Genomic DNA, 15,448 nt, shown 5'->3' on the forward strand with positions numbered 1-15,448 from the left:
AGCAGCAGCGACACCGCAGCGCAGCCTCCAGCCTCACCTGCTCCTCATCTGCGCTTCCCTCCGCCTCTGTCCGCACACAGACGCTGCCGCAGCACAGAGGGAGCGGACGGACGAGGACGATCAGCTGTAAGTAGCTGCTTCCACTGCTTTTCTCGGGCTTACATGTGTGTTGTGTGTTTTTTGTGATGGAGAGGGGATGATGCCATTGGCCGCTTTGTTTTATTCTTCTTTGGTTTCCTCTAAATAGAACCCGAATTTCGTTCATATTGCAGATAAGATGAGCTTTTTATGAGTGTTTTGCTTTGTTTAGCATTCACTAATTGATTACAAGCGGTTTTAATTCTCATATCTCTCAAGAAAAAGTCATCATATAACATGCATTTATATTTATGGTGTACTTTAAGGCTACAATCAAGTTAAAATCATCAATACTTAATCCTCCTCATCAAACGGTCTGGCAGGTTTCATTGAGCTGAAACGCTGTGAGGTAAAAACCATCCTTTTCCAACACCTCCTCTATTCAGGAGCAGTCTTCAGGGAAATAAGGGAATATATAAGGGCGGTGAAAGATGGTGAAACTAGGGAGTAATCTTCAAGACAAAGGGGCCAAACCTGTGAGCGTGGAGGACGGCTTTCAGAATGTGCCCCTCATCACTCCGCTGGATGTTGGCAGCCTCCAGAGCCAAGCACCGGACAAGGTGAGAGACTGCAGCCCGGGTGTGTGTTTGTGCCTGTGTGTGTGTGTGTGTGTGTGTGTCAAGGAGAGAGTTGTCCTGCTTGTTTGGCCGTCTATCTGCTTTCCTGAATCTCCTTCTGTTTCTGTTAACCCAATGCTGTTGACCTACGTTGTCCTCAAACCCTCATGTGCTGAATAAACCTCCCAACACACACATTTCCACACACACACACCAACACACACACATGCCCTTTCATTCATTCACACGTTCATTCGTCTCAGCTGTCTCCCAGCCATGTCCTTTGTTTTCCAGCTGAGATTAGGATACAGATTTGGTGCCAGACAGACTGTCATTTATCATCTCGACATCCCATAGTAACTGCACCGCCGCTCGTTAATCCAGTTACCATGGTGGCAGTGCAACATGGAGAGCTGATTGGTGCTTCTATGGGGTCGGGACAGAGAGCTGCACTGATTGCATATTATGAAAATTAATGGAATTAGACAATAGGCAAGCTCATAGACGCTCCTTGCACATATGAGAGCTTTGGTACGCATCGATTGAGGCACGGCAGCTACTGTGTGATGATTTCATTTTGCAGCTCTGTGAATCCAAACTTCTGTCCTGAGCTACTGATCAATGACTTATTGCAGAGCTCTGAGATGAAAGACAAACTACATCAGAAAATCATTGCACCAGTGAGTAAGCATGAAGGATTACTGTCATACAACATTATTAGAACATATACTGTGCCTGACTGGAGTCTGACAGGACAATCAGGTCTATTTTAAACAGGAATACTGTTAAACAGCTTTACCCTCGCAATTAGCCTGACCTGGTTAACAATCAGCCCTCTATCTAATATCATGGGAAAAGCTCTTCATGTCCACACAGGATCAAGTATACGGTGATAACCTGAGAGCTGACATTTGGTATCTGTAGCATGAAACAGAGACTGTTAACTTCCTGGAAAACTAATGACATCATCATCCTACACAAGGACGCATGAACAAAGCTGCAACAATAGTGATGAAATTATTAGCCAATTAATTGAATATTTGGACTATTTTCCAAGCAAAAATGCCCAAAATTCTCTGATTCCGGTTCCTGGATTGGGAGGGTATTTTTAAAAAATAATTTTGCCAATTATGTTTGCTTTCTTTTTGAGAGCCAGAAAGCCACCAATCTCACACAGTAAGGCTACAAGCAGCTGGCGGCTATGTTAGCGCACAGCAGGTTGAAATAGCTAGCACCAGCACCTCTAAACCTCAATAATTACGATTGTAATTATCACAAACCTCCAGGAAGTTACTGCCACGAAACAGCACAGAACTGCCTGTGAAACCAGAAAACTTTGTTTTCACACTTTGTAGATTAAACAAACAGATGTAACATCAGAGGTGCCGGAAAGTGGACTAGCTGTTTCTCTTGGCTTCCAGCCGTTATGCTAAGCTAACCGCTCCTTTCACTGTGCAGACATGAATGGTATCAGTCTCTTCGTCTACCTCTCAGCAAGAATAAGCGTATTTTTCCAATGAAAAATTGCATGAATTGCAACACTACTACTACATGAATTTGTGTTTAAACAAATCCCAGCCCTCTGATCCATGAAAACAGGAATACAATCACATGAAGGATGTAAAAATGCCGTTGTTTGGGGCCTATTATTGTGTCCAAGGTGCAAGAACTGATGGACTGTGTCTGGCCTTTGCAAAGTATGAATCAATTTACTGTATGCCATTTAATGATATAATCATTAATAATTAAGAGCAGGTGTCACATGACTCACATGATGGATGTCTCATTTTGGGATGAATCTTCTCAAGCTGTTTTATTGTCGATGGGTTACAAAAATGAGCGTCCATATGCGCTGCAGCAGACGGAAACGCACAACGCAGCCTGATCCCTCGCTGTGCATTCTGCTGAGTGAGGCACAATCTCTTTCCATTTCATATACCTGCTAACTGGAGAGACTTGCCATTCACAGCATCGCTCACACACAGCAGAACACACAGGGGGGCATGCGTGCACTTTCATTCACAACAGGGCTTGCGTGCGTTATGCAGGAGCGTGTGCATGTGACCGAACATGACATAGAGCTGTCAGTCATTCTGCGCCGATTCAGTCAGTCCCAGTAGGCCCGAGGACATGGCTGCACACTGTGGTCAAAGCTGCTGTTGTGTTATGATTGTAGCACGCACACACACGCGTCGGCATCACACGGTGTGATTGGTCAAGTGGGTTTGCTGATCACCTCAACAGATTAGAGGGACAGAGAGAATAACCTGGCCGGTGAGTTATTGTAGCTGACATTTGAAAGGAGAGGAGGTCAGAGAAGAAAGCTGCTGTTTGGTCGACTCTCAGTGAATTTTTACACGCCTCGGGAGATCGCTGTTGCTCGTTGCTTTCGGGTACACCGGCTGACAGCTGATGCAGATTTTGCATGCTGCTCACTTGCACGCAGCGCTGAGAAATTGTTAGTTCAGCCGCAACGTAAGATGGTTTAAGTTGTGCACACTTAGAGGCATTAAGCAAAAATATCTTTTTTTAATATATATATCATTATGCAAATGTAGATGGGTCCATTTGTTTTTACATGGGACAGTGTGGGAGTTTTAAAGGTCAATTTGCCGCTAAATCTTTGAATGTGTCTCCAGCTGTAAGTGTGAGAATTTGTCTTCCTGGCAAGTGATGCATGAACACAAGAGAGGCCACGAGAAATAATAATGAAATCTGTAATTAGATGTCAGAGCGTGGGAAGTGTTGATGATGGCTATCACAGTTCATTTAATGGAAATTCTGCACGGCGTACTTTATCCTGCGCTGTACGATCGCACGCTCCTGTCCTTTAAAAGTGCCATGGAGCTGTAGTTTTCAGTCATGCTTCATAATTCTGCTTTAAAGTTAAGCAAACTGCTGCTTATTTATAAAGAAGCAACTGTAGTGTCTTCACTATAGCTATAGATGTTAATTTTCTCTACACAACCCATAACATAAACATTTTTGTAATGCCTTAATTATTGCTTTTATTTGTTTTTTACAATTGAAATCTATACATTTACTACACTTGACATGGATGTGTGTGAAAATATATGAACATGTCAACATTGGCCAATATATTGGGTGATTAAATGGCGAATATTCTCTCTCTTTTAGCTCTGTTTTTGGTCTCTACCGGCTCCTGATTGAAATATCTGTCTCTTCAGCTGCTAAATGTCCCTCTATGTTCGCTGTCTCGTACTGTCTTTGTCCGCTGTGTGGTGCTGAGCTGTGTGGTGCTGTACAGTAGATTTTTTTTAGAGCTTTCTTGCTGAAAACGGCTGCCTGCTGTAGGTGAAAACGACGCCATGAGGGCTGTGAGAGTGAACCAGATCAGTGAGGTTGCACTCGGAGAGCCGAAAAATGAGCCAAAGCTCACTGTAAAGCTCCTTAAAGCCGAGATGGGCTGCAGAATCAGGCGATAATTGTCATTGTTGTCACATTGTTTTCACACTGTCATTTGAAAAATTGCTTTTTAAAAACTTCAGTTACTTTAGCTTTAAGGACAGGCCGTGTTGCAGGAGGCCATACCTTTGTGTGGATATCTATCTCTAAGCCTAAAAATATGGTACACCAATAATACCTTTGTGATGAAAATCTCTATAATCTCGCTCAGTTTAAGGTTGTTGTTTTTGCCACCCGCCCCGCCCAGAAGGAGTTCGCTGTTAATCAGCTTTCATCAGCCTTTCAGAATCTGATCTGAGAGCAGTTTTGCTCTCCGTGTCGTTTAAAGCTAAAAGCAAGGTTTATTGGGTCACCTGACCTGACTGGCGCCCCGGATCAGCGGCGCGGTCCTGAGCAGCTTTACAAAGCCGACCCCAGCTGTTTTCGCCCTGATCCTGCCTGATGACTGCGCGACCTCCCCGATTGCAGGGTTACCCAGGGATATTTGCAGGGGCGGGGTGCAGTCACAGTAAAGTTCATGCACGTACGAACACACGCACACACACACATACAGGCAACGCACACATAACAATGCTGCTGTGGTCAACAGAGACTGAGGCATTAGAGGGGTATTAGATTTGATTCCATCGAGGCAGGGACGCGTCACAGCCACCGCAGGGTCACCAATATCTTGATTGGATTGCTGGTAGTTTGAAAAAACAACAACCAGAGGAGGGTGAGCAGACAGTGTGACTCAGACAGAAACACAGACGGATCTTTTCTTCCCGTTTGTTGTTTCTCTGTGATCAAAGCTCAGGTACGAAGACCTGCATCAAAGGCTACGACACCTGTCCAACACGTCTCCTTACGCACCCTCATCCTTTTCTTGTTCCTCTCCTCAGCTCCTGTGGAGGAGCTTTTTAAGTCTCATTCAGTCTTTACTCGTGAATTAAGGAGGAATTCCTGGGAGCAGGAGTCCTCAGTCAGCATGTTAAAGCAGCCATGGATCGATGATTGAGTTCTTCTGTGACGACTGGGAGGCCTCACGACTACCTGTGATCTAAGTTTAATTTGACAAATGATCGCCAACTATACATAACCTGTTTTCTGATTTATCTGCCTGGCTGTGCACAGAGGCTGTGTGAGTAGCTGTGACCTCTGAAGGCGAATAAATGTGTTATAATGATGAGTCAATACCAAGTTGTTTATGAAGAAGAGCCTGCACACTGGTTACACTGAGCCTGTTAGCCCTGGGGTGTCAATTTTCAAAGGGTTATTTTTATATGCAATCCATTTTCATCTTACATTTGATATTTAATCATCAAATCTACACTTTATATCAAGGGTTGCCCAAACCTTTTCCCTTGGAGGGCCAAAAGCAAACACCTGTTGTATTGCCAATACATAAAATGGCACTAGGATCGCAAGTTCCCTTAATTGACTGACTTCCTGTGCAGTGTGTTACCCTGCCTGCCCTGCTCAGATTATGAAAAAATAAAAAATAATAATAATTAGGGATCTTACATATTTAATTTTTCCTCACACAAAATAAAACAGCATGAATGCCAATTTGTATTATAATCTTTTTTAATTGATTTTTAATGGCTTTTGCTAGAAACATCTGTTGGGCCAAATCGAACCTTATGGCAGGCCGACATTGGACATTCTTTATTTGCGGCCAGTTGTTTGGCCCTGGAAATGACAGAAAATGGTAAAAAATATACATCAAGGATCCCAAGGTGGTGTCACATAAAAGAGAGGAATGCAGCCGAGCGTCACACTGGAGTGACTAGCTGGATTCAGACAGTGTTGGAACGCTTGAATAGTGACTTAAACAAATACCAATATAGTGGCTGAATAATTTTCTGCTGATTGATTAATCGTTTCAGCTCTAATTATCATGGTTAATTAAAGTGGATTTTCAAAGTTAAAGTTTGATCAAATAAGTAATAAGTCAGTTTAAATAACAAATACTGCATCATGCATGGAAATGAGTTTCCAGCTAAATTAAGCATTCTCTCCATAAATTTGAAAGAACTACGACGGCAACATTTATACATTTTGTATTTAAATGAAATGTAATAAAAAGCTATACTGTATAATTCATACTCTTAGAGCCACTTGGAGGCCGGTTTCACAAAGTGTTCCTGAGCCCATTTAGTAACATCATTTATCCAATCATGCGTTTACAAAGTGGTGAACCTCGCTCCATCCTCGCTTGTGAACGACTGAGCCTTTCCAGGATGCTCCTTTCATACCCAATCATGATACTATCACCTGTTACCAATCAACATGTGGAATGATCCAAACAGGTGTTTTTTGGAACGTTCCACAACTTTCCCAGTCATTTGTTGCTCCTGTCCCAACTTGTTTGAAATGCTGCATCAAATTCAGAATCAATCAATCATTAAATATAAATTTCCAAGCAGTGCATATCTTGCTTCAGAATCACTTTTCATTTTGTGTCTGCAGGGTTGTCTAATTCAAATCAACCAAATGAAAATAAAGAGTTGATATTAACATTAATCACCTTTGATCGTCGCTTCATCCTGGTAGGACTCATGTAGTACAAATAGAGCTGCCACGAGGATGGATCCCCCCCGCGTTTTTATGTGGATTTCATTCACTGTTTTATTCACAAGGAAAGACTAGAATCAAACATGTCAAAAAAAATGTCTGCGACTGCCTTTGACACTGAAACTTCACCAAAGAGCGATTCTCCCGCAGCTCAGTCTTTGGGGATGAAAAATGAAACAGCAATCAGAGTGATAACAGGTCTGAGGAATAACATACTGAGAAAGGCGGCGAGAAATGAAAAGTTTTGACAGCTTTTCCACAGGGAATATCAAATCTAAAAAAATACTGAGACAGAGAGAGAGACAGCGAGGCTGGCTGAGTTGACGAACTAAAACTGTCTTTTCTGAAATGTACTTTTCTGTACTTCTGCGTGTTCCATTCAAAGTCTCGTTCGTTCACTCAAATATGAAAGCGACACCTTAAAAAGCTCTGAAGTGCTTTTAAATAAAACAGAACATATACCAAAACCTGACTGCTGACTTCAAAAACACCCAGCGCCAGTTTGTGTGGCGGCAGTCGTTTCACCACACGGAAATAAACGGCCGAGCTCGATTACGGCTCTGAGAGTGACTCTGTGTCAGTCACGGAGATATTAAAAGGTCACAGTGAATAAAGACGTTTGGATAAAACACACACGACTAATTGAATATCTGTGTATAGATTCTCACAGGAAATCGCAGCAGTGGTTGTGTTTGTGTACGCGCTGGAATCATTTAGCTTCCTGTTACTGATGTAGAAATCCCTGTCAGTCTTATTGACTGATTAAAAGGTCACAGTATAACTGAAGAGATTTAAATTAGAACAAGTCTAAAGTCATGATAGGAGGCTGTTACGCTCGTGTTAACGGAAAATAAATTGCAAGGTGGATAAGAGTTGAAATGTGTGCCAGGGGATCACCAAATTTATTACAGCTCATGGTAACACTTCATAGCAATCTACTTTTGATGTATCAATCAGGTACCAATAGAAAACTTGGTTATATGGTTTGTTGATCTGATTGGTTCATGTTAGGCTTGATGGACGGTGATAACAGATGGTTCATCCAATCACCTGCCAAGTATTTTTTGAAAGTGTCTGCCTTTTTCCAAACGGTGTCCATGTTGGACTTCCCAGATGGTTCTGTGTAACAAACCATCTGGTGCGTCGGGTTCGGGTACAGAAGCCGGAAACAAAACTGAGGTTTGGGTAAAATGGTGTTAACAACGCTGATATTCTGCAAAAGTAATAATGGTTTAACATATTTCTACTGACACCACGAAGACACAGTAAGTTCACAAAAGGGGCTTTGGGAAAACGTGTCGAAACGCTGGAGTTTTGGGGAAGCTTGAAGAAAAAAGGGTACAAATCTTGACAAAATAAGGGACTTGTCAATGGAGTACAGCTGTGTAATTATAGGATGTTTGACATATTAAACGCTATCCCACTTCTTAGGTGATCCCCCTTTCTTTGGATTGACAAGTGCAGGTGCTGTTTCTCATTGTAATAGATGAAATCACAATAAACGTTAATGCTTTTGCCCTTTGCTCATGGCATTTAAGAGATAAGCTTTCCCCAACAGCAAATCAGATAGCTGCTCGTTGTTCTAGAGGACATTTAAGCGCCATTTGGAACTGGTGGTCTAATTATGAAATCACAATCACAAATCGCCGGCTTTATTACAAAGTCTGACACAATTCATCCTGTGGGGGACATGAACGTCTGTGCCAATTTTCATGACGATCCTTCTAATAGTTGCCAAGAGTCACTCTGAGCCAACACTGTCAATCTGCTGGTGGTGCCGGAGGCAAAGTCAGGGGATCACCAACGTCACTGGGCTCTTGGTTCTGTGAGGATCTACTGGGAATTAGGAATGTCTGCGCAAAATTTCATGGTAATGCGCTTGATAGTCAGTAAGATATTCAACTTAAAACCAGAAATGTCAACCACTCACACCAAATTAGCTTGGATTTATCCCCCAGGGGACCGTGACTGTCTATACCGCATTTCAAGCGATGTGGCAAAAAAAAAAAACAACAACACATGTGCACTTAAATAAACATTAATAGATTCTCATGAGAAATCACGAGTGAAAAAAGATTGTTATTCCACCCCTGTGGAATAATAAGAAAGCAAGCTGTAATTATATTTTCATTGATTCTGTCACGTCTGTTCATGGCTGCATCATTTATAGGTTGTTTTTTTTTTTTTTTTACATCAAGCTTTTTAAACAACATTTAATTGTTCATGTATTAATGGGTTCCCAGAAATTATGTGGACCTGTCTAATCAGAGAAGGTGGCAGTTTGTTTAGTAGATTTTGTATGAGCTGCTGATAGCTAAGGGGCTGTGCAAATGAGGCAATGTTGATTGATCGCCACTTCATCGGGTAATATGAAATAAAGGAGCGGGCGGTGCAGGAGGGGTGAGAGTAATGAAGCAACATAAAGCGCTGCTGTGTTCGAACCGAGAGGCCCCTCAGCACGTTATTGTGAAATGAGTCAGAGAATGAGAAAGTTGAGGCAAAATTAAGACATTAGTTACGACTGTGACAAGCCTGACGTCGGGCGTTGCCGCGCCGCACGCCACGGGGCTCCGGAGCCTCAGGGGTCCAATCAAATGCACTGTAGTCTGTACAGCAACTGCGGCCTCCACCTCTTAGATAAGAGCTTTCTGCAGCCGAGTGACAGTGTTGTTATTCAGATAGTGGAGCCAGTTTGTGTGCACAGCGGTTTCTGGCTTTGTCTCAAAGTGTCGGAGAGCAGCTCAGAAGCGGCACAATTAGCCACAAGGACACGGAGACATTGTTCTCTTTCTGTCCGTCCTGCCGCTCCTCTGCCTTGTCATTCGTACACGTTTCTCTGCGTCTGCCCCGTCCTCTGCTGCACATTGATATACAGCGAATGCACAAAGCAGCGGGGACACTTTCTCTGCGCAGTGATGAGGTGAGACCTGGTAAAAACTATTCGTTTGTTCAGCTAAGTCAGTGCCACGAAAGAGGAGATGATGCTAAAGATGAGAAGACATGCTAATAAAGTTTTTTTAGGGTTTTTAATGTGGATTGTCAGTGAAGTCAGTGGCATATTTAATATTAGACGTGATAGCTATGGAAAAGCTCCTGGTTAGTTTATTCTCTTGTTGAAGTGAATGAGTAGTTCTGCTGTGCAACACGCTAGCTGACGTTCATCACTCTGTCATGTGCTAAACAGGACTTCGCTTTATTTTCATACAACATGTGTTTACAGACTTGCCCATTGCAGCAGAACTAGTGTGTGTAAGGAAAAAGGATAATCTCATTTATTGCGTTGCAGTTTGCAGATCCACCTCCTGGCCAACTTTGACCCAAGGAATGAACCATCGTTGTGCAAACAGGACGGATTATTATCGACATTTTTTTGTTTTTTACTTTCAAAACATTCTGTTTAGGTAATTTGGCTAAACTGCTGGCATGTTTGCAACATGTTGGCTCATCTGGAGACTTCACTGTGGTGACGTCGCTGCCACCCGGATCCACATATAGAAGCATTTTTCCATTCCTTCCAAAACCCTTAAAAACTACTGTTGGAAAAATAGATCCACTGTATGATCTGACAACATTATGGTTGAGGTTTGGTTAGGTTTTATGCACAAAAATCATATGGTGATGTTAAGGGAAAGATTATAGTTTGGGTTAGAAATACTACTTCATAAAGGTTAGGGAACAATCATTGACTATCGGCAATATTCCATCCACCTTCCCCACCTACAGCTTTTCTACCAATACACAACTGAAAGTAAACAGTAGACAACTGTAAGAGTTTGGGAGTCTCACTGTCTCTTTTCCCCGTGTTCCTCTTAGCCCTCCAAACCTGTTTGCTTGAGGAGTATTAGACTGACAGTACTGGGGCAGAGCTGCGCTGCCCTGCCTCTGTTTTTCCATCCAGCTGCCGGCACAAAGCACAGTGTTTTCCCTTCAGATTGGGGGTCTTGGATTCTGGGCACCAGACCTTATTAACTTACAGTTGAGCTCTAACAGATGCCCGGGACCGGTGTTTCCTGCAGGAAGGTTTCTAGCTGTGTTGGCTGTTGGGTGTGATTTATCTTTGTTTGATCCCATGCCAGAATAAAAGGGGAGCCCATGAATTCAGTGCTCTTATATCTGTGCATGTTATTTCAGACTCAGTATCCAATAGAAACCTGCATTTTCCTCTATCCCTCTATCCTTACTTACACCTTGGTGTATTGAGGTCTCATCTCAACCTTTCTTTTCAAAATTACTTTTTTATGGCCTTTCTGCTTTATCAGAATATAATACTGTGGAGAGATGGCTGACCTCCTCATGTGCTGTCAGTATCCCAGATGGCTCAGGATCTCATTGGCTGCGCATATCAAATTTTTAGAGGAAGCAGTAAACACATTTTTGTTCCATATTTTTAAAAAGAAATGCACAGTGGAGTATCTGCAAATATAAACCTATTGCACTAAAGAAGCCTGTGTGTCTATATTGCTGTCAGATACCTCAGAAGACATGCAGAGATTTTCTCTGAGCTCATGGTGCAGTAAAGGAGAGCATGTGTGTGTTTTATCATCGATGTGCATCAGCATCTTGTTTTCTGCATCTCTAGCATTGTTGTCTGTTGTTGTGAGGTGTGTTTTTCTTCAGCATCCCCCCAGTATATAATTGCTTTATTGGCTTCTCTGTCCTCCAGGTGGTGGTGAAAACTCGCACGGAGTACCAGACAGAGAAGAAGAGGCTGAAGGTTCCCAAGGTGGAGGAGTTCACCATCAGCTTCACTGATGGGGTGTCTGAGAGACTTAAGGTAAGAATTTGTGATGAAAACAACTGATCCAATACGCTGGATCAGCACTGATCCTGACTTTATTTCTGTTTCTTCTCTGTCATTTAAATTCATTCAGCACTAGTATCAGCTTGGAACTTGACACCTTTAGTTTCGGTACTGGGAGAGGTAAAAAGTTGCACTTTCCTAAAGAAAACATACTGTATTTGATCTGTGGTTCAAAAGTAAAACGGCAGTCCAAGTGGAGCATTTCCTGTGTGTGGGTTGAGGAAATATTTGGCTCTAATTAGAAGCAGGATATTTATTCATCTGACATTTCCCCCTCGGCTTACCAAAATGAAATCAGTGTGACCAGGTTGAACTGCCAGTTTGGCTTAGAAATACACCTGCAATTGACTCTGACAGCTTGCTATGCAAAAACATAGAGATGCAGGCAGAGTTGCAGGCAAACAAATGGAAGAATTGATAATACGATCGTATCATGCAGACATGAACATCAGGCAGTTTCTCCTCTACACCTCTCACACACATACATGCAAGCAGGTTCAGTCGAGAGCTGCACTTAAAGAAATGAAAACACATTTGTGTAGCAGAACTCTCATGACCCCTCAGATTTATCAAGTGACCCTTAGGTATGGTCTGACCCCTCGCCACACATTACAACTGATCGGACCAAGTTGTACTGGGTCTGTCCCAAATTACATAGAGAGTGATGCATAAAGATTATCATCTTAAGACTTCAGGTCTGGTTGCTGCCCCGAGTCGTGCTAGAGAAGGTGGCCCCAAGCGGCACCACATTATATGAAGGCATGATTGGTTATCTGCTCAATGAGAGGCGCCACTTTAGGTTGAACCAACTGTCTGATGAGTATTATTGAAGCCTACTTTTAGAGGTGTAATTATATTTGTATGCTGCCACTCTTCCGTGTTGTGATTGGTCCGACTATTGATACAAACACACACACAACACGTTTGATATTTACATTAGCGACTGATGATGTCACCTGTGTGTCGTCAGAGGAAGACATACCAGTAACCTGAGGTAACCTTCGCTGAACAAAACTCACTCACCTTCGGTTCCCTCTGTAGGCTGCACAGACCACGTTGCCCACGTCTCTCAATCCAGGATCTCGCCAAAACTGCACTGTTCAGCGCAAATTGCGCTGAGCATAATCATTGCAAGCCATGGTTGCTGTCTATGTTTGGTACATGTTTGGTTATGGTACATGAACACATTGTCTCGTTCACTTCTATACTTTTTCTTCAGTAGGATCTTGAATGTGGGACTTTTACTTAGAGTATTTTTATGTTGCTGCATTGCTACTTTTACTAAAGTTGTTATCATTCATTCATTTGCAATACAAGGTACCTGCTAACTATCTGCCTCTAGTGTCCTTATTGATTGCTGACCACCAGCTCCCACAGACGTATCTAGACTTCTGATTAGATCTAGCCCATAGCCACAGTCTTGGTTAATATTAACAGTGTACTGATATTCGGCTAACGAGTGTAAATACCCGTTACACGCGTCTTCCACCACTAATCTTCTCTGGTACAGATTAGGACGGGCGACTTCAGCTGTGTGTGTGAGAATCACTGTTACCTTTCCAAAAACATCGACATCACCCAGGCGCTGTCTGTTCCTTTCTTCTGTCGTTAGGGGAGACCAAAGACAAGTCACGTTGTCATGGCAGCAAAGAAAACCTCCCTCCATGGCAACCCTGACGGAGAGAGAGAGGAGAGAAAGTGCTAAAGCAGACGTGTGCAGATGTGTGTGTGTGCGTGTGTGTGTGTGTAAATGAGAGGTGTAGCTCTGGCCTGAAAGATCCTTCAAAGCGAAGGAGAACTGAATTAGATATCAGACACCAAAAAAGGCTGTGAAATCTGTCTGGATGAGGCTGGATGTGTTTACACGCACACACACACACTCTCACACACTCTCTCTCTCACACATACACACACGCACACACACACAGCCGTATATTCACACACTGCTACACTGAAGCCGTGTCAGAGCCTGTCGCCAAGGTTAAGTAGAAAACTGCATCACTTGGGCCTCTCGGCACTCCAAAGCGCCACGATGAGCTCGGTGTCTTGGAAAGGGAAACATAGTGGGCAAGCATGTTAGGAATCCTCTATGGAGAGAAACTACCTGTTTTGTCCATGCATTCCAGGAATCTCTTATTGATTTCAAATACAGCCTGATAAAGGGGAGGAAGTCCCCCAGCCTTTTATGAGCTATATTTGACATTGCACAGGTTTAAGCATTGATAGGAGTGAGTGATATTCGCAATATCGATTCGTACAGCAACCAGTGCAGCTGCACCGGGGGCCCGTTCCCTGCACGAGGACCGAGAACAGTAGATTTAAACTCCCTTCACTTTTTCCATTCATGCTCCATGATGGGTCTCATCAGTAGCACTGTAGTGTATTTTTAGCTACAAGCGGGATTTTGGTGGCGCTGTTTCCCCCTTTTGGATGAACATAAGTCAGGCTATTAAGTAGTATTCACAAGTAGTGAATTCGCCCGCTTCTCAGTCGTGTTTGAGCAAACGGTTGATGAAAGTTGTGTTGTCTTAGCATCGACCGCTTCTAGCTCTGTTTGCAATGGTGAGCCTCTCCATAGTGACATAGCAATTGTCTGACTCTGCAATTATCTGGAGTGGCTGAGCAGCTGAGTGTGTGTGTGTATGTGTGTGTGTGTGCGTGTGCACAGATATACAGTCTTGTGATAGGGTAAATGTTCTAGAAATTTAATTGAGAATTGTTTGTTTTGACCAGGTGATATGAAAGGGGCAACCATGTTAGTATAAACTGTATTATAAAATCTGTAAACTCTATCATCTCATGGTGTATTTTGTCTGTATTTCAATGCTAAGAGGACTGAGAGGGGAGATGTTCTGTGTAAGTTTTATTGATCTTAATAGGCTACATACAGTAGAAAAGGCTACATTAGCGGTTACTAGCATAACGCACCTGAACCTTTGACTGAACTTTCTGCTGGTGAGTTGCATTGTGGGTGTTGTAGGCAACAGTTGTAGAAAGAAAGAAGAATAGAATAAAAAAATAAAAAAGACGATATCTTTGGTTGTGCTGCATTTCCTTAAACAGTCCATCATGAGTAACAGTGTTAAACAGGGTTGAATGGAAAATCGGTGGCGCTCTCTTTTAGCATACGCTCGACAGGCTGACGCTTGCAGCAGGGCAAACAAATCAGGACGCAGCCTCAAAAATGCGCACAATGCCACGCGGCAACGCCGAGCCAACTTTTTAGAGAGATTGCTGCTCGTCAGAGTTGGCCCAAAATGTTGCCGCAGACTTCGCTGTCATCTCTGGCTCGCCACACAACGTCAGCTTTTGTTAGGGAGAAATACATTTCAGCCTGTGTGATTTTGTGCAGTGTCGGTTAGTTTGGGGTGCTCGACTGAAGCGCTCGCTTTGCCTGACTGACAGAGCTGATTCTGCAGGCACGCAGGCATGTCCACGTGCGCACACACACACACACACACACATACAAACACAGCGTGCAATGCAGTACAGAGCAAACATTTCTGGATGAAAAGCTTGCACATCTCCTCTCTCTTCAAAGCTTCGCAGATTGTGTTGATGGATGAAGAGCTCAGAGTGTAAAATGCTCTCTAATCTGCCCTCCCTCACCGCCTTGCTCCTGCTTATCACTCTCCATCCTTTTCTCCACTTCCCTCTCCTTCCCTGCTGCTGCTTTCTTCTTCCCTTTCCTTGCATATTTTTGCTTACTACATTGCACCCCCGCCTTTTGATTCAACCTGCTTTATTTCGAAATGCAGTGCAGCTTGTTTTACAAAAGACAGGCATTTAGTCGCGGCTTTTAATCCACAGTGACACACGTGGCCACGATAGTGTTACTGTGAGCACAGAACGATCCTTCTGCAGTGAAGAAGCAGACAAAATTAGGTGCAAATGGGGGAAAATCGCAAAATGGGTGATTTTTTTGGAGACATTTTAATATTCACACTGCGTTATTCAGAAAAAATAAAGC

At 43.0% G+C, this 15,448-nt stretch overlaps 1 protein-coding gene across 1 annotated transcript in view; it reads left to right on the plus strand.

Moving 5' to 3' along the window:
• nsg2 (neuronal vesicle trafficking associated 2) overlaps positions 1 to 15,448 on the plus strand; it is a 36,659-nt gene continuing 21,211 nt past the window's right edge. The window contains exons 1-3 of the mRNA XM_041952965.1: positions 1 to 126; positions 525 to 698; positions 11,341 to 11,451. Coding sequence (XP_041808899.1) covers positions 570 to 698; positions 11,341 to 11,451 — 240 coding nt within the window. The 5' untranslated portion in view covers positions 1 to 126; positions 525 to 569. The remainder of the gene's footprint in view (positions 127 to 524; positions 699 to 11,340; positions 11,452 to 15,448) is intronic.

The sequence above is a fragment of the Chelmon rostratus genome, chromosome 14 (assembly GCF_017976325.1).
Source record: "Chelmon rostratus isolate fCheRos1 chromosome 14, fCheRos1.pri, whole genome shotgun sequence".
Classification (NCBI taxonomy): domain Eukaryota; kingdom Metazoa; phylum Chordata; class Actinopteri; order Chaetodontiformes; family Chaetodontidae; genus Chelmon; species Chelmon rostratus.